The following is an 18670-nucleotide window of genomic DNA, read 5'->3' as shown; positions in this document are numbered from 1 at the left end:
TCAAAACTGCAGCCTTGGCGTTATCCGCACCACGCTCTAACCAACTGAGCTACCTAGGGAGGTGTGTATTTTTAGCACCCACCTTATTTCTGTTCTGTGGAACCGTTTTACTTATTCTTTATCATTGTTATCTGTTCTACTTTAAAAAAATATCTATGATTATACTGCAACCCGTCCTGGGACCTTATGGCTAAAGCCAGGTAAGAAATCTAATGAATAAAATAAGTAACTCAGCCGGTCACTTGCGCCATGTCAAGAATCTAAAAGAAACAACCACACTCCCTTCCTAAATCTGCATCTGCTTCCATGTCTAGTCATTTTCTGGAGAAAATTCTTACTCGCCCTAGGGGAGCAGCTGTGCAGTCAGCTGTTCTTATGAAGCCTAGTGGAAAGTTTGTGGTGGTTAATAAAACAATATGTTTCAGCCTCAACTCTCCGTGCTTTGCATCTCCACCATGAGCAGGGGCCTGTGCACAGGCCACAATCCCATGGGCATGCAGAAGGCAAGAAATTCAGCTTCCTGAGAATTTTGTGGGGGAAAAGAATACAAGCTAGCTTCCCACCCTTGTGGCTGAGAAGACGTGTAAAACACTTTCTGGTGGGCAGCACTTGCTGAAATCTTAGAAGCCAAACAGGGAGGCAGAGCACAGATTCCAGTGGTCAGGGGTAGAACTACTGCCCATTGCACACCTACTTGCTCTCTCCCTTGGCTATTAAAATGGAAATAAAATCATGCAAAACAGTAACCAAGTGGGTGGGTGAGTGGAGAGAGAACTGTGTCATTTTAAATTTGCACTGGGTTAATATAGTTACAGAATTTAACTTTTCTTAGCACAGAATTCCCATACAGATATCGCCTTCCTTGCAAAACACACACCTGCCACCTACTAAGTTGAAGGCCTCATGCTTTCGAGCACCCAAGAGGGAAAGCAGGGCTGCTGGTGGTCAGCCGGCCCAGGAATGTTAACACATTTTCCAGAACAGAATTTGCTAGAGCAATGCTGGCTTGAGCTTGGAAAAGAAGGGAAGGGAGCCAAAATGGCCTCTTGCCTTTCTGCTTTCCTTTTTCTTAAAAATCATAGGGGGGGGGGAGCCCTTGGGGGCCTCCGCATTCCTGCTGATTGCCGAGTTGTCTTTTCGACATTACTAGAGAGGATGCTATCTCAGGACACTCCACGCACAGAGCAGGCGGAAAAATCGGAGAGTATCCAAAACCAAACCCCTCGGTCCCCAGAGCTAGACTGTTACGGTAATTTGGACAGAGAGTTCCAGGAGGCCTGGTACGCCTGAACTTTGAAAAGGTTCAACAAACATCTACGCTCAAGTCGCAACTCTTATATATCTATCTCCACTAATGCAACCTTCTCTGCAAATGGGAAGATGCTGGGCTCTTGGGGAAGTGCAGTCAGATAATTAAGGCTGCCCTCCCCACAGTGACTGGGCTCTTTAAACTTGGGAAGAAGAAGAAGAAGAAGAAGAAGAAGAAGAAGAAGAAGAAGAAGAAGAAGAAGAGGAGGAGCTTTTTTCTGGGGGACGCATACCCCTAAACATTTTGTGAATCTAAGTTTGGCCTCATTGAGGGGCAGAATTTCAATATGAGTAGGAAAATGAGAGTACCCCTAAACATTCCCCCCCCCGGAAAAAAAAAGCACTGATAATAATAATAATATAGTCAGAGCTGCCAACTTTGGAAGCCATGAACACCCCGTGCCACCTCAATTCAGTATGGGCAAAATGGTGATGCCAACTGTGCCAAGAGATCTTCTGTGGGTCTAGCTCTAAGATTTAGTGACCTGAAAACAGGCAGTTCTGCTGTTGCCCCGCTCTGCTGAATTGTTGTTGGTTGATTAATAATAATAATAATAATAGTAATAGGATGCCCTTCCTCGACCATACTTGAAACAACAGCCACCTGTTGCTTCAGACTTCTTCCAAATACTCTGCTTTTTCCCAGACCCGCAAGACTGGACTCTGATTTATGCAAACGAATCTTCTGCATCTGCCTTATTGGCTTCCTCTCCCCCCCATGCTTGTAAATTGTTTGCACTGATTTTAATATTGCATTTTAATATTGCTGCAATCCATGTGGGGTTCTTATGGTGAAAGGTGGGTAAGAAACTCGAAAACAGCCACATAACTCACTAGGTTGCCTAAGGGTACACAACTTTCAGCATCATAACCACATCATTAACTCTGGGATGCTATTAGTGACCTACCTTTCAGGGCTGTTATCTGATGCATGGGATGTGCTTTGAAAACGTATGGAAAAGGGCAACGTAAATGTTGATTGGATCATCCAAGATGAGTCAGTTTCTCATCAGAATAAGCCACATAAAATTGGGAATGAGCAGTGAAACCGCAACTCACACTTCCATCCCCAACCAGCCGTCTCCAAAGCATACCAGTCAGTGACCCATAAGAAGAAAAAAAGCATTTGTTTTCTACCTTAAAACCCCATGCCTTCAAGAGCAACTGCTTTGTTTGAAACTGCACAATTCACTTGCCTGGTCTTATTTTGGAAGAGCCACAGGCTCACAAGTACATTAAGCTCTCAGGATAGGGAGGAATATCAATCCAAATAATAATGAATCAGATCAATGTGGGTGTCTTTGTGACTCAATAGGGTTCCCCTCAAGCACCCGAGGTCTATCCTCAAACACCTTGCATTCTGAGCATTAAAACACAGGCAGCATTTTTTCCATGAATAGATGCACATTTGTATGATCTTCTCTCTCTCTCATGAGGCGCAGTTCTGAGGTCACGCCACAATCCAAGCAGTGATTCCTGGCAAAGGTACAAGCTGCAAATTTATCTAACAACTTACAGGAAGGCAAACGGGAATCTTTAGACAACAGGGTACCAGTAACAGGAGGCTTAGTTTCAACCAAGAACTGGAAGCAAACTAAGCCTTGAGAGCAGGAAGTTCAAACCTCAGAACAAAGCACTTGTACATTTTCAACGTTTTCAAACAATATACGGCAAGGAGGAAACAGCTTTGGTTCTATTAGCACCAGACACTGATGAGCGGAATGACAACACCTGGATTAACAAAACATGAAAGCACATGTTGCAAAACTTTTGAAGCTCCTTTCTCACCATTAACCATGCAAAGACGAAGGGCCGTGCCTTGTGCTGCACGTGATTTAAAGCAGGGGTGGCCACGGCGGTACCCTCCCGATGTTTTCGGCCTCCAACTCCCACCAGCCCCTTTGAGTACGGCCAGTAGTCAGGGATGACAAGATCTACAGCAACCCCGCTGGCTACCCCTGGTTTAGAAGGCAAAGGCTGTCCAAAGGCAAGGGCAATTCATCTTCCAAACCACCCCTTCTTGGAATGGTAAGCAACGTTTTGCAAGAAGGTAAATCTCTCAGTGGCAGGAGGAGGGATTGGTTTGAGCAAGTGAGCATGGGGTTGCAAAAGTAGCTTGGAATTGGGTGTTTGCTGAACAATGGAGAATCAAAGAGCTCTTGGAGGAAATAAAGAAGGAACGAGAAAAATAAGGAAAGTAGAGGTATAAGATGCATCCAGAACCAATAGGTAATACACACACACACACAGGAAAATAGGAAGCTTTCACTCCATCTTAGGGACATAGGAAGCTGCCTTATATTGAACCAGACCACTGGTTCACCTAACTCAGTACTGTCTGCACTGACTGGCAGCAGCTCTCCAGGGTTTCAGGCAGCAAGTCTCTGCCTGTCCTACCTGGAGATGCCAGAGGGTGTACCTCGGACCTTTCCCCTGGAAGGCATGTGCTCCACCATTGCGCTAGGCACCTTCCCGAAAATGCATTAGTTTTGTACTTGATTAGTCAACACTGCTAGTTTGACGGGAGGAATTAATCACTGACCGGATTGGTTTGCATTAGTTCTTTCAAGCAGGGCTGTAAATAGTTGGCAGTTTCCCCCCAGGCAGCATTTAGGATCCGAGGAGCCCCATGGGTATTTTACAAGGCGAGGTTGGTAACAAGCGGGACTGGAACCACCAAAATTCGGCAGGGAGAGGGCTGCTGTCCTCTCTGAAGCTGCCACTTGCTGCTATCTCATTCATAAACTTTTCTTTTTTTCAACCCTGGTTGCCCAAGCCCAGAGGAAGGCAGTCATCAATGACATCCAGATTTATTCATTTTTTAAAAAAGATTCTCGTTCACAGGGCTCTTTTAAAAGGCACTGCAAGGCTTTTAAGCTGAAAGAAGCTTCCCAACAATCCTGTGACTTGGCTCTATTAAGATATCAACAATCATTTCTGAACAAGGGATGGAAGGCTGCCAAAGAGGTTTTCATTCATACATCTGCCAGTGCCTATATTTCTGAAGTGACGCGTTCCTCTTGGGAACATCCACTGCGCCTATCAGGGAGGCAGTGGGTGGGGATAATAACAAACCCCAACAGAAAAATATTGAGCAGCCAGAAGAAACCTCAGCCTCCCCAGTCTGCAAAGCCCTCCTGCCTCCGCATCCATGGCTACTAGGGAGCATCGCAGGCAGCAGGAAGACACAAGTCCTCAGTGGTTGGCTGGGGCTAGGACAGGGGACAAAGGCTCTGCCATGTCTTTCTCTTGGGCTCTGCCAGCCACCACCATTCTATGTTCTCCGTCTCTCTGCCTGATGCCTTCCAGACCCTCTTGGGCGTTCAGATTGGCAGAGAGGGCCTTCTTGGTAGTTCTGCACAACCCCCAGAAGTTCAAGAGGTGCTGCCAGCCCTGGAGACGGCATTCTCTGCGGGGGCCCCTAAGCCGAGAGATTCCCTTCCCAAATGGGTACATTTGGGACTTTCATTTTATGGCTTCCATGGTATGCAAAATAGGCTCTTCTTTACTCGGGCCTTCGATGCTCAAGACACACAGGCAACTCCCATTTTAGGCGCAACTGGTATGTGCACAGAAACGTCATAAAGGCGTCACTGAAACATCACTAACAGGCCGGAATGGGAGCAGGAAGGCTGGAGCAAGGCATTTGCAGACTTCTTCATAGGGTTTCCAATTCCATGCAATTCCACACAAGTGCACAAGGACACAGAATGCAACTCCTGTGCAAGCAGGGAGTTGCCTGTATATTTTTAGGCCCCACTCTGTTCCCTTTGATTGGAATTTGTTTTATTAATTGGTTTTATTGCTGTGGGTTTTTTTAATCATGGTCGAGGGCATGTATGAAATTTAAAATAAAATAATAGTAATAATAGTCATAGGGATGCGGGTGGTGCTGTGGGTTAAACCACAGAGCCTAGGACTTGCTAATCAGAAGGTCGGTGGTTTGAATCCCCGCGACGGGGTGAGCTCCCGTTGCTCGGTCCCTGCTCCTGACAAGCTAGCAGTTCAAAAGCACATCAAAGTGCAAGTAGATAAATAGATTTGGCGGGAAGGTAAACGGCATTTCCGTGCGCTGCTCTGGTTCACCAGAAGCAGCTTAGTCATGCTGGCCACATGACCCGGAAGCTGTACGCCGGCTCCCTTGGCCAGTAAAGCGAGATGAGCGCCGCAACCCTAGAGTCGGCCACGACTGGACCTAATGGTTAGGGGTCCCTTTACCTTTTAATAATAGTCATGGTACTGATAATAATAATAATTTCCAACTCCTGTTCTCCCATCACTACCATCTTTTAGTTACCTCCACCGCTGCAGAAAGTATGCATCTGAATAACACTTATTGGGAATCACAAGTGGGGGAAAGCTGTTTTTCTCAGGTCCTGGTCAAGGGTTTTCCACAAGCATCCATTTGGCCACTGTGAGAACAGGATGCTCAGCTCCATGGCCTTTTGGCTTGACCCAGCAGGCTTCTTATTACGTTCTTACGAAATCAATTAAGGCCAAAGACTGTTTGAAATTTGGAAGAGGGGTTCCAGGCTGTCCCCCTCTCTCCCTGGGCTGGGAGTTCTCTAGTGGCAGATGGGATGGAGGAAAGAAGGGAAGGTTTGTGCGTTCTCTTAAGTCTGCAAGGATACCTTCAGCAAAGGTGGCGTCTGTGCGTGTGCCCTTCCCCTGCTGCATTGTAGGCAATAACTTCTGCAAGAATAGTTCTGGAAGTCACATCCTGGGGACACAAGATGCTGTTGGAATAGGCCCTGGAATTCCTGCTTAAGTGATGCCCCCCTCCCAACCCCTTGGCTCTCAAAACAAGAAATTTAACGGCAGGCAATTAGACCTTATCACTTTACTCTAATTGCCTATTAAATCTCACATAAAAATGCACTGCGGTGCTGACTCTCAGAAGAGTTCATTCACTGACAAGAATGGGAGGGGAGCCCAAGGGGGGCATCTCCTGGTCTCTTGCGCTAAATGCCAGCCTGGTCCTCTGCATTCAATCATCTTGACAGCACCAACTTTTAACATCCAAGAATGCAGCAATGTGGAAGGTTGTGTATGTGGTGGTTTTGGGTGTTTTTACAGATTTTCTCTCCTGTTGCAGATTATTTTTACTGCTTCCAGGAACAGACTTGTCTTGTAGATGTAGATGTCTTGTAGAACATCTTCTAGTAGTTTTCGGATAGCTGATCTTTGCCACCTTCATTGTGGCTCACCAGGAAGACGCAGAAGGCTCGGAATAGGGTTCTCCCAACGCCGCTGCAACTTCCAGACTGGTGCAGCAGAATCTCCCAAATAAGAGCTGGCTCCTGGGGAACAGTCTGATAAAGGACCCTGGACAGTTAAGTCCAGTCCTATGGGGTGTGGTACTCATCTTGCTTCAGGCAGAGGTAGCCAGCGTTGGTCCACAGACAGCTTTCCGGGCCATGTGGCCAGCATGACTAAACTGCTTCTGGAGCAATGGAACACAGTGATGGAAACCAGAGCACACGGAAACACTGTTTACCTTCCCACCACAGCGGTACCTGTTTATCTACTTGCAGTGGTGTGCTTTCGAACTGCTAGGTTGGCAGAAGCTGGGACAGAGCCACAGGAGCTCACCATTTGAACCACTGACCTTCTGATCGGCAAAACCAAGAGGCTCAGTGGTTTAGACCACAGCGCCATAGTCTGATGCTACGTGGATGAAATATGCACAACATCACCCAGAAGCCTAGCTGGTGGTGGGTCCATTAGGTGCAGGGCAAAGGTCCCAAGAGGAGGTCTCTGTTGCACCAGAGTGGGGGAAGAGAGACAGAATCTGCAGGACCAGAGACAGCTTAAAGGTAAGGAGAGTTGTTGCTTCCTATCTGAGGAGGGGCCCATCAGCAGAGATCAATTTTAAAAAAGGGAGTGTGCCAGTTTGCAGCCTTGAACTGAAACGGCTGCTTGGTGCTTTTGGCTAATATAAAACATGGTTCAGAATTCTTCTAAGCAGGGAGATCTGCACCATGGTCTTCTATAAGGAGTTAAGGCATCTTTTGTTTCCTCCAGCACAATTCTTCTTATCAGCTGCAAGCCTACAGAGGCAGGATCTCCAAGGACAGATCCTGAATCATCTACACAGAGCCCCTTGGCTTTGGCAGTGCATTGCCCTAAGATCTGCCCCAGAAACCGGGAGCCTGCCCACTCAGCGCTTCTGTTCATGCACATCACCAGACAAGTCGCTTCCCAACCACCTCAGTATTAAGTATTAAGCATTGATTCTGATTTGTTTGCACAACGATTCCGAGAAGGATATATGACGGCAACTGTTGACCGAGGGTTCATTATGGATTTAAGGGGGTGGTTATATGACATCACATCAAGCAATTCCTACCTCGCACTTTCCAGTCCATTTTTCCCGGGCTTTACTTTACTTTACGTTTATTTTTTGGAAGTAGGTTTCTTGCACAAGCCTGCCAGATCCGCTTTAACTGTGCAGCTGGAATTTGCTGGTAGTGACTGAATCCTACCTGCAAAACAGCAACGGTCTGGAAACAGCAGAACATACTGTATTTTTCCATGTATAAGACGCCCCCTATTTTTTTAAACCCCAAATTAAGAAATTACGTTGTTTAGCTTTTTGGGGGTGGGGGAGGTCACTTCCACCAATTGCTCATCCGCCTTCCCACCACTGCCAATTGCTTGCCACAGCCACTGCCGATCGCACACCTTGCCGCAGCCGCCAATTGTCTGCCTGCTCGCTGCCACCAACAGCCCACCTCGCCACAGCCGCCAACCGCCTGCCCAATTGCCGCAGCCACAGCCAATCGCCAGCAGGCCTTGCCGCAGCCACCAATCACCCGCCCAATCGCTGCTGCCAATTTCCTGCTTGCTGCTGCCATTAATCGCACGTCCCCCCTCTGCATTCACTATGTGTGTATAAGACAACACCCAATTTTGCCTATTTTTTTTTTTTTTTAGCGGAAAGCATCGTCTTATACACAGAAAAATACAGTATTTCCCTTAAACGCTCCTTTCCCTGCACCACAGAGGACTGGCATTTCCATTTGTCTGAATGATGACGGTAATCCAACTTCACGCTTACCCCTGTTGCTCTGCTTTGGCCTAAATGTACCTTTCTCTGACACTGAAAAAACTCCCATTGACGATTTTTGCCAAGCAGCCAACGAAAGCGTTCCCTGTACGATTCAGTGGAATTTTGACTTGGTGCCGCTGCCCAGTTACAAAAACAGCAACGAAGACAGGCGGGAGATCAGTAAGCAATGGCCGCAGCCAAGTGAGATGATGGTGTCAGGGTAAGATATGTTCCAAAGCAAGCAACTCAAGACAGCCTCAGCCCATCTTCTGCTCTTTAATGGTGGCCTTGCACAAGAAAGGCAGAAAGAAAACTGGAGCCAGGTGACCTGTCTGTCTATTAACCTCTGCGTTTTACCCAGGCAGATCAATAAGTGCTTTGCTAAATACCACGTTAATGCGCTGTTCGTTTATGATTGAGCCCAGACGGGTTCCAGGGTACTAGGAAAAATAAACCTCTGTTAACACACGGACCACGTAGGCAGCTATTTCAGTTAACTTCAAAGGTGATTAGCACGCCGCAACCTAACACCATAAAGCCAAGCGTTATAAAACCTAGTGAAATGCAATGCTAATTGAGAAACAGGAATTGTTATTATCTTACACAAAAGACACAGAGAACATTCTATCTGCGTCCGGCTTTTCTTCGGAAGAGCTTATTTGGATATCATGTAGAGATTGGGCAGTGCAAAGGTACTTTGACAAGCACCTGCCAGATGAATTATGGTGGCTTTTATAACTTCTGTGGAAGTCTTGTGCAACACTGCTGCGAACACAACAGGGTTCCTGTTCGCAATTTAAAAAAAACAGGCCCAGCCACAGCCCTGTTCAAATTGTTTTCCTTTAAAAGCAACACCATCACAATTAATGAGAATGAGGATATTTTAAGTATCCCAGCCGGGCAGGCAGCTCGGTAAATTCTTGCGAAGTAGCAGATTTAGTTACATAATTTCCCCCCACCCCACCCCGCCAGTCTTCAAGTCACTGTGAGTGTACTCCTCAGGGCAGGACAGCGGAACAATTTAAAATCATCGCATCGTTAACAGCAGGGTTAAAGAGGGGCTCAGAACTGGCAACAATGTGTGGGCCAAATGGCCCCATGCCATGCCTAGGACCCACGGCTCAGCGGCAGAACACATGCTAAGGCAGGCAGAATGTGCCATCCTATGTTCTCTGCATCTGGTCCCTGTCCCCAGCCTCCAATTTATAACCCAATATCTGTATTTTCTAATCTCTGCCTTTACCCAACCTCTCCCCCCCCTCCCACAAATTTTATCCACTGCCCAATTCCTTTAATAAAAGCAATCTGTGCTTTTCACTGTTCCAAGTCTCTGGTACATATCAAATTTTCCACTCAGGCTTTTTTTTTTTTTTTTTTAAGAACAGTTATTTATTCTTCCCACTCTGCAGAATTCCTCCAACAATATCAACAGCGGGTTGTCTCGACTATCTCTTCCTCCAGAAAGGAAGCCGGATGTGTTGGTGGTGGTGGTGGTGGTGATGATGGTGGGCGTGGTCACTTTTGGGAAGTTTCTTCCTTTGTGCCCCTGCTTGCAAAAGAGATTGACTCTCATGTAATCAATCTGCTCGGACCATGGCACAACTTCCTAAACCATACCTTCCCATATGGGCCGAAAGCATGCGCCATGTGGCATGGAAAGTCTTATGCGCAGGATTTTCCTTAAGCCAACGCTTAGCTCTCACGCTTTTGAAAGGCTGATAGAGGAAACCTGTGAGCAAGTGCAGAGCAAAACGCTTCGGCAATCGAACCAAGTCCTGGCTCGTTGCTTCTTACACATTGGCAGGTGGCAAGTGGTTTGTGGAAAATGTCCTCGTGGGCCAAATTAGGACCTCTTCCACTTAGGACTACTTGGAGATTTTTGAAGTATTAAGACGTTTATCAATGCTTATAAATAAACCAATAAACCAATAGGCAAGACTGGAAATTGGAGGTTACACACCACGGGCTTAAACCATGGTTTATCCCTTTGGACATAACGTGGAAAACTTTGGTTTAACAAATGAGAAAAGTGCTCAGCTGCAGGAGGAGGATAGAGGTGCAAGAGTACTGTACCTTGCCTGTTTCCATCCCTAAATCATGTTTTGTTGGGCCAGGCAGGTTAGGGTCTAGACTGCTGTCAGGGCTGTGCACAAGTGATGTGCAAATTAAAGTTGAAGTTCTGGGCCAGGACAAAAAACTGAAATCTGCTGCCTGTATCAGAGCTGCAAAGTTGCACAGCTTTCAGTTTGCATACATTTCGTTTGGTTTTGCTAGTCTCAAGGCAAAGAGACTGAAGACACCCACCCCGCCTGCTATGACTTAGTTCACCAAAATCATGATTCAGCTGCTTCTCTGGCTTCTTTCAACAAACACTGCCCACACATTTTCAAGCATATTTGTGAAGCCTTAAGAGCTGCTACCCCCCGCCCCCCGCCCCAGGCTTCTTAAGAAGTCAATTTTTTTGCATCCAGTTATCATGCTCTGCGCTTTTTTCCATGGTTCCACTGTGTCACATCACTCATGGCTTCAGTTGACAGCTTAACCAGCTAGGTACGCTAATTTATCTCTCAAAGAGCACTTGCCAGAAGCATAGACATTACGTTTGACGCTGTCAGTCCTTTTTAACCCAGGGCTGAGAAGTACATGCCTTGGTTCAGAAAGCAGCAGTACAACTAAGCCTTTATCAGAACTTCCCCTCCTGCAGTGCCAAGTGGACACCATGCCACAACTCTCCTCCTAAAAAAACACTCTATAGCGAAAGGATCATAAAAGATGGGTTTTGAAATCACAGAGGAAATTAAGTCTAGGGGAAAGCTGAGCTTCAAAAGTGCAGGTGCCAAGTCACCAGTTGCAGCACTGGTGAGATGCACGCTGCAGGAAGGGGGGGTCAACTCTAACCTTGGTGAAGGGTTAGCAGACCCGCTGCAGGTGGGGAACGGCCAGACCTCACTGTGGCTGGACATTGCCACTTCCTGTTCCAGTTACACCCCAAATCTGAAGCAGAAGGTGGATCCAGGAGACCAGGTCTCCAATCTCTACAATTCATGAAGACCACTGAATAACCACCAAGTCCCAGCTCACATGGCTGTTGGGAGGATAAATATGGAGGAGGGAGAGCCATGTACACCACCTTGAGCTTACTAGAGACAAGGTGGAATACAAATGCAGGAAGAAAAGTTAACAGCAATCTTGACTTTCATTTTTGGCTAATGCAACATTCCTCCTCCTAAAAAGAGCCGGAGTCACTTCCGCTGAAAGAAACCAGTAGAAGCTAACAGTGCACACAGCTCGCTACACATCAGATCTGGCGGGACAGAGGGCATCCTGACACCAGCGCGTCTCTCGGCTCAAGGCAGGCCCTGAAACAGCAGCTGCACCTGAACGTAGCTCAAGTCTGTGACTCAGATGTTTGCTGCAGGATCAACTTGTGGGATGTATGACACAGTAGGCCAGCAACTTAGGCGGGGGTTACATTCCTGGGATTGCGCCTAAAACCCAAATCATGTATAGTCAAAACCCGTTGGGTTCAATGGCAGGTGGGATTGCCAGTCTTTTTTCCTGCCCCCTTTTTTAGTTTTTATTTTATTTTATGCCACACACAGAAAGCTGAACGTGCACAAGTTTAAAAAGTGCAAGTTGCTGGCTTACTCTCCTGCAGGTTTGGCCTGAGGAGTAAAACCGATCACTGGGGAAAGGGGCGTGGGCTCCCTCTTCTCAGTCCCATATCCTTGAATAAATGTTTCTACAGCAGAACAGAAAGGGACCAGGCCTTCTACCGAGGTGACCATGTATAAATCACTCCTCCAGGTGCCACCATAACTCAGGGTAGGGCTTCACTGGAAGCAATGCTGACATTGAAACCTCTTCTGCAAAACAAGTCAGAACTTAAAAGAGGAAGAGCCCTGCTGGATCAGACCAAAGGCCTATTTAGTCCAGAGCTGCTCCCATAGCAGCCAACCAGTGGCCTCTGGAAATCCCACAAGCAGGATATCAGAAAATACCCCTCTTCTGCTTGCAGTCCCCAGCGACAGAGGCATACAGCCTCCAATGCCAGCAGTCACGACTGGTAGCCATCAATAGCTGCATGCTCCATTATTTTACCTAATTCCCTATATCTTGTGGCGGTGAATTCCACAGTTCAGGTGTGCACTCCATCCTTTAGTCTGTCCTGAATCTCCCACCAGCTTCATTTGATGGTCTTGGGCTCTTAACATCAAGAGAGAAGGATAAAACTTCTCTCTGTCCGCTTTCTCAATGCCATGCCTACCTAACAGCCTTTACAAAACTTTTACTCTGCCCAGGATGCAATACAGATTGGAAACACAGGAACTGTCACAGAATGATGCAAATCCAGGATCTATGCCAAGCAACCCCACATACTCATACACAATATAAAAAGAACGCTTATTATTATTATTTAAAGTATTTATGCACCCCTTTTCATCAGAAAAGATAATTAAGCAACTTACAAAGTAAAAAAGACTATGTAATATATTAAAGATTGAATGCAGTGTGGGAAACGATCAACCTCCATAAATAATAAAATATATCAAACTCCAAAACACAGAATTTCGTTCACTCAGTATAGTCGCTCAATATCCACATCTACTAACACATGTCTGCACCTCAATTAACCTAAACACATTCACACACACACACACACACACACACTCAACAATGACACATCCCAGCCAGGAGGTTCGATGACCCTCTAGGTTCCTCCCAACACCAAAATTCTTTTTGATTTATTATAAAAAATATTTATATCAGGGGAAAGAATATTTATATCCTGCATTTTAATATACAAATCCTTTTAAGGCAGTTTACAAATAGCGTTAAGCTACTTTAAAAAAGTAAAATAAACAAAATCAATGTTATAAAATGTCACCAGGATCCTTTCAACAGGGCAGTTGGTGATAAGAGCAGCCCTGCATGAGAAAGGGATAGTGTCCTGGGTAAATACACAAATAATATACAAAGGCTGCACTGCAGCACTGGCAACCTAGCGCTACGAGGCTAAAATCAAATTTAATCCAGGACTATGCAATGTTTATGTAGCAATGCAGAAATGACAGTCCTTGCCTGGAATAGGAATTAAAAAACAAGAAAGGAAGGGGGAGACACAGAGTTATAAGGTGCCAATGGGACAGAAATCTAACAGTGCTATCCTAGGCATACTCCCCACCCCCCAAGCGCAAGAAAATGGGGCTAACTCCCAAGTAAATGTGGTTTGAGAGGTTACTGGATGGAGATACCAGAAGATGAACGCATGGGATTAGAACATAAATAAAATTCGCTGCACAGCACTAGGTACAAATTCTGCACGTAAAGGGAACAAAACCAAAAGGTGGATTGACACAGGAGGAAAGAAAGAGGTTATTACTTCAAGGAAACCCCGCACGTCTTAACACATCCAGGATGTCGTCCTCATCTGTGCCAGTTCTCAGGCATGATTAAAGATTTAGGGCAAAGTTTTACCCTAAACCAGGGGTGGGAGAACCAGAGGCTTGCAGGCAAATGTGGGTCTCTGGGCTTCCCTATCTGGCCCCTCAGATTCGTCTGTGTTTGCCGACTTGCACGCCTGGAATGTAGGCTACTGTGCGAAAGGTTAAGAGTCACACTCCTTGGTCCACCCGCGTTTGCACCTGCTCCCACTCATTGCTGACAGGCAGCCTCCAGAAGGTTTTGAAGAATTATGTATTATTATTATTATTAATTAAATTTGTAAACTGCACCATACCTGCGGGTCTCAGGGTGGTTACAACATAAAATCACAAATAGATGGTAGAAGTTGCTCCACCCCGTCGTAACTTAATCAGCAGAAAGCCGAGAGCGGCACAGTTTCCACGCGATAGCTGCCGTGACCTCTATAAGCAAATGTACTGTTCTCAATCTTTTTTGTGATTTTATGTGCTCGGTACACACACATGAACGCAGCCAACTTGCAGCTGATTTGGGGAAACAACTTCAACTGTTCTGAATTTGAATTAGGCTAACTTCAGTACTTAATCTATCTTTTTTCTGCGAGGGCTGCAAGCTTTAATTGGTTTAACTGGTCAAGAACTCAGCTAAAGGCTGAGTTGGTTTAATTGTTGGGGCTGAGGTTTAAAGATAAACACTTTTCCATCTCTTGCAATCCTACCATAGATGTGCTAAATAAAGATGGGCTTTCCTTTTGGCAACGAGAGCTAGCTTTTATTTATTGCCCTGCAATACACTTCCTTCAAAGTATCAAGAAAAGCATTCAAACTGTGCTGGCTGGAGTTCATGGGTGACACCAGATTGGCAAAGCTGGCTTAAGCTATGAAGGAGTATGTGCAGAATTTGAATCTCGCTTTTGGTATAAACTTTGGAGGGTCATGGGCAAGTTTCTCCCTTTCTGCCTTTGCTTCTCCCACCTGAAACATATTACTCGCCTATCCTGCAGGATTATAAATGCCATATGTGGAACGCATTGTATTTCTATAATGCTTTAGAGTTTAAAATTATATTAACCCTTATTATTTATTTGCAGCAGCAGCAGCAAGAGAAATCAAACCACTAATCTGCGTTGGCACAAGCTTCTCTCTCCCACGGTGCTGATTATCTCATGACAGAGGACCTTTTTTAAAGTGTGCCAGCCAGGAAGGGCTTACCTGGGACCTTGTCGACAGATGCAAACACGGAGCGTTGTACAGTAGGGTCGCAGCTGCCACGTCGGGCTTGGTCGTAAAACCGGAACGGCAGGTGCTGAGATGCAGAAGCTGAGCTATGTCCAAAGCCCATCACTTCATTTGAAGGCTGGACCGGAAGGTCTAGGAGAGCTGGGTTTAAACAAGGCACATTTCAAAATCTACATCAGCTGAAGAACCTGGTAACTCAGCTTGTCAAAACCGTGCCTAGGGATGATGGGAGTTGTAGTCCAACAACATCCGGACGACTACAGACTCCCTATCCCTGGGTTACCAAAATGTAACAAGCTTTCTAAATGGAGATCTTTATTCCCCCAGTTGGTATCTCTGCACTAGATCTGCAACGTGTTTTACGTACGTACTGCTGTTGTTTTAAATGTTTTTTAAAGCTTCTATCTGTAAAAAAAGCTTAACTGCTTTTGTGTTTGCAAGTATTTTAACTGTTTTTCTATATGTAACTGTTTCACACATGTTTTATTCCTTGGGATGTGATAGATAGATAGATAGATGATAGATAGATAGATAGATAGATAGACGATAAATAAATAAATAAATGGCCCTTGCAGCTGTGGCAATTCTCCGAATTCAGATTGTTGCAATCTTTCCATGGAATGGGAGTTTTGATATTATCACACTTGATGGGAAGAATTCACTCCGATCTGGGATGGGGAATGTGGTGTCCTGCAGGTGTGGATGGGCTACAGCACTGCTCATCCCTGACCACCAGCCAGGCTGGCCTGAGCTGACGGGAATTGGAGCCAGCCAAAAAATACATCTGGAGGGACACAGGCTTCCCGCATCACCCTTGCATTTGCTACAAGACAGTTGCCAAGAACAAACAAAACAGTACATAATTGGGAGGGAACAAATTTTTGGAAAAAGCCAACTTTTGATTATGAGGAAGATGACAATTTTGCAGTGTCTTTTGGTACTGGAGAATCAATGCTGAGCATTTTTGGAAGTTTACAAAACTAATGATGTTAACGCTGCAACCAATGCTAGCATGTATCCCATGCTAGTCCTACTCAGAGTAGGCCCATTGAAATTAATGGACATGTAGAATGATGGTACATGCTGTTTTTACTTTTATTTTTTGAATGCCGGGCAGCAGATTTGGGGGCTGTTAAGGGCAGCACAGCAAGCGGGGAGCAGGTTCAAAGTTCACTGGGCAGTCCTCTTGTGCAAATCCCACTAAAGTGAATGTAGTTGTGCAACAGCATGTGAGTAAATAACTTAAGCTTGCAGGTATGAACAGAGCACTACTATGGATGTTACAGGTATAGACTTTTACCATGTACGCAACATTGTTCTCCTTTTCTATACAATGCTTGTTTTGCTTTCAATTGTTGTTGTTTAGTCGTTTAGTTGTGTCCGACTCTTCGTGACCCCATGGACCAGAGCACGCCAGGCACTCCTGTCTTCCAGTGCCTCCCGCAGCTTTGCTTTCAGTTACCAAGCCGGAAATCAGGGATAAGGGGCCTTTTTCATCCCCACAAAAGCATTCTCTTCTGTGCAACCTTTCAGAGTCCACATGCCAGTGGTGGGCAAGGCCAGAAGCAAAAGCAGGCGGAACAATGAATGTAAATTTTACTTTCCTACAAGGAGACAGGTCTCTACTCACCCAACGCTTTCTATCCCCCTCCGCCCAGGGAGCAAAGCAACATAATCAGAGTTCAATGATGTATTCCAGCCAGCCACCACACACACCCAATGAGGGTGCAAAGAAGGGCTGGCGAGAGGTGTAACCTAGGGAGAGTCCGAAGGGCCAGGAAGAGAGGCCTGATGGGCTGCATTTGGCCCTGGTCCCGAGGTTCCCTTTCCCCAGTGTAAAGCAATGCAACTTTACAAGCGGCAAGGAAACACGGTACGTTTATCCGGAGAGCGAGAGTTACCTGCTATTCTTTGCATTTTCATACGCCGAGCCTGGATGCGGCCCTTTGCCAAGCGCTGCTTCGCAATGATGCAACGGATGTGATCCGAAAAGATGAAGGTGGCCTGAAGGATGGGGAAGGGCTTGGAATGGGGGCTGGAGGCTGGCTTGTGAATGATGATATTCAGGGCACGGCTGTCGTCTTCAACTCCGGTCACCTGCATATCCTGGGGTGGAGGTGGGAAAGTAGAGAAGAATGTTTATGGCAGAGATAGAATTAAGACCCAGTTTCTTGCCACAGCACCATGCTCACCCAAGGATAAAGTTGGAGCCTAGCAAGGTAGGAGAGAACAGAACTGGATGGGCTCTACTACAGCTCAATGGCAGAGCTCAAAATGTTCAATGTAGGAGGGGGTCAGGGTCCCATTTACCAGCATCTCCCATAGAATGCTGGGTAAGACCCCCCTCCTGCAAGTCCTTTGTCTAGCAGCATATTTCAATGTAGATGGGCTAGACAGACTGAGTGGTGTGGCTCAGGCTGCTTCACATTTCAGGTTCTCAAAAGGAAGGGGCATTGAGGACGAGGAGATTCCTTGCCAAAACACAGGCACAGATGCAACCAGCACAGAGACTGAGGTTCCAGCCAAGCCTCATATGAAATGAGTCCTGACTCGACCTGTTTTAGCTGTGTCAGTCTAACTCCCAGCTGAGTATTCCTAGGGTTAAAAGGAATTTTCTGAGTGGGAACCACTCCTCAAAGTCCAGCTGACTGAGCTGTGAGAGATGGATCCGCCAGCTTCTTTGGGATCCGCTAAACGAGGGATGGGGAACATTTGACCCTGTTGTTATACTACAAATCCCATTGTCCATGAGCACTGGCCATGCTGACCTAGGCTGATGGGAGTTGGAGTCCAGCAACGTCTGCACCAGATGGTGTTTCCAGGAAGCCTCCTAGCATTGCTGTACAGTCTTATAGGCAACTCTCCTCAGAATCTGTGCTGTCTCCAGATCATTACTCACAGCTGACCCCACCGGGGGGGGGGGGAGGAAGCTTTTGCATGGGTCAGAACTGGTGTCAAGCAGTGCATGCAGTGCAGTGGGTTTCCTGGAAAAAAAATCCCTATGCAAATCGGGCCAATTTGCACCTGAAAATGTCCAGTTTGCACTGGAAAATTTGTTCTAATGCCGTGGAGAGTGATCTAATTTGGCACATTCATTTTACATGTGTTTAGTAAACAAAGCTTTGAAACGGTTAAGTATGCCTGATATCGCATTTGTGGCATTCATTGTTACTAATGAACTTATGTGGCATGAAGAGTTTTCCGTTAAGGTAGCCAAGGCAGCAAAGGCAATGAATATTACTCTGACAGGGAGGGAAGTGTGGCAGAAAGGAACTTCCGTACATTGCAGAAATGCTTTCTCACAGAACCCTGTTCTGAAAATGTATCCCTAGTAGTAGTATTTAAATCACATGTTCTGCGACACACAAGGTAAGACATAAATTCCACTGTATTTAATGTTTAACAGACTACTGTGTTTTAATACTTTGTTGGAAGCTGCCCAGAGTGGCTGGGGAAACCCAGCCAGATGGGCGGGGTATAAATAATAAATTATTATTAATATTATAAATACATTTTGCTGGGACAAGCCTCAATTAAGTAATCTGCCTGTTACCCCAGGAAGCTGAGCCAGACCATTGGGTCCATCAAGAACAGTATTGTATACACTGGCCTGGCAAAGGCTTTTATGGGATATAGGCAGGGGTCTTTC

General features: G+C 46.0%; 1 protein-coding gene across 5 annotated transcripts in view; it reads right to left on the bottom strand.

Moving 5' to 3' along the window:
• CLEC16A (C-type lectin domain containing 16A) overlaps positions 1 to 18670 on the bottom strand; it is a 96439-nt gene that overhangs the window by 25432 nt on the left and 52337 nt on the right. For 3 of the 5 annotated variants that reach the window (XR_013979426.1, XM_080980964.1, XM_080980965.1), the window contains exons 20-21: positions 16923 to 17127; positions 14995 to 15162 (exon numbers count right to left, since the gene is read on the bottom strand). Coding sequence is in view for 4 of the 5 variants with exons in the window: in XM_080980964.1 (XP_080837090.1) it covers positions 14995 to 15162; positions 16923 to 17127 (373 nt within the window). In the remaining variant the exon portion in view is untranslated. Of the gene's footprint in view, positions 1 to 9746; positions 9909 to 14994; positions 15163 to 16922; positions 17128 to 18670 lie in introns of those variants that run through there. The other 2 variants (XM_080980967.1, XM_080980966.1) reach the window with 2 other exon arrangements.

Source organism: Podarcis pityusensis (genome assembly GCF_964106645.2).
Source record: "Podarcis pityusensis genome assembly, chromosome: 14".
NCBI lineage: Eukaryota > Metazoa > Chordata > Lepidosauria > Squamata > Lacertidae > Podarcis > Podarcis pityusensis.
The sequence above is the reverse complement of the archived record's forward strand: the minus strand, read 5'-3'. Positions and strand labels throughout refer to the sequence as shown.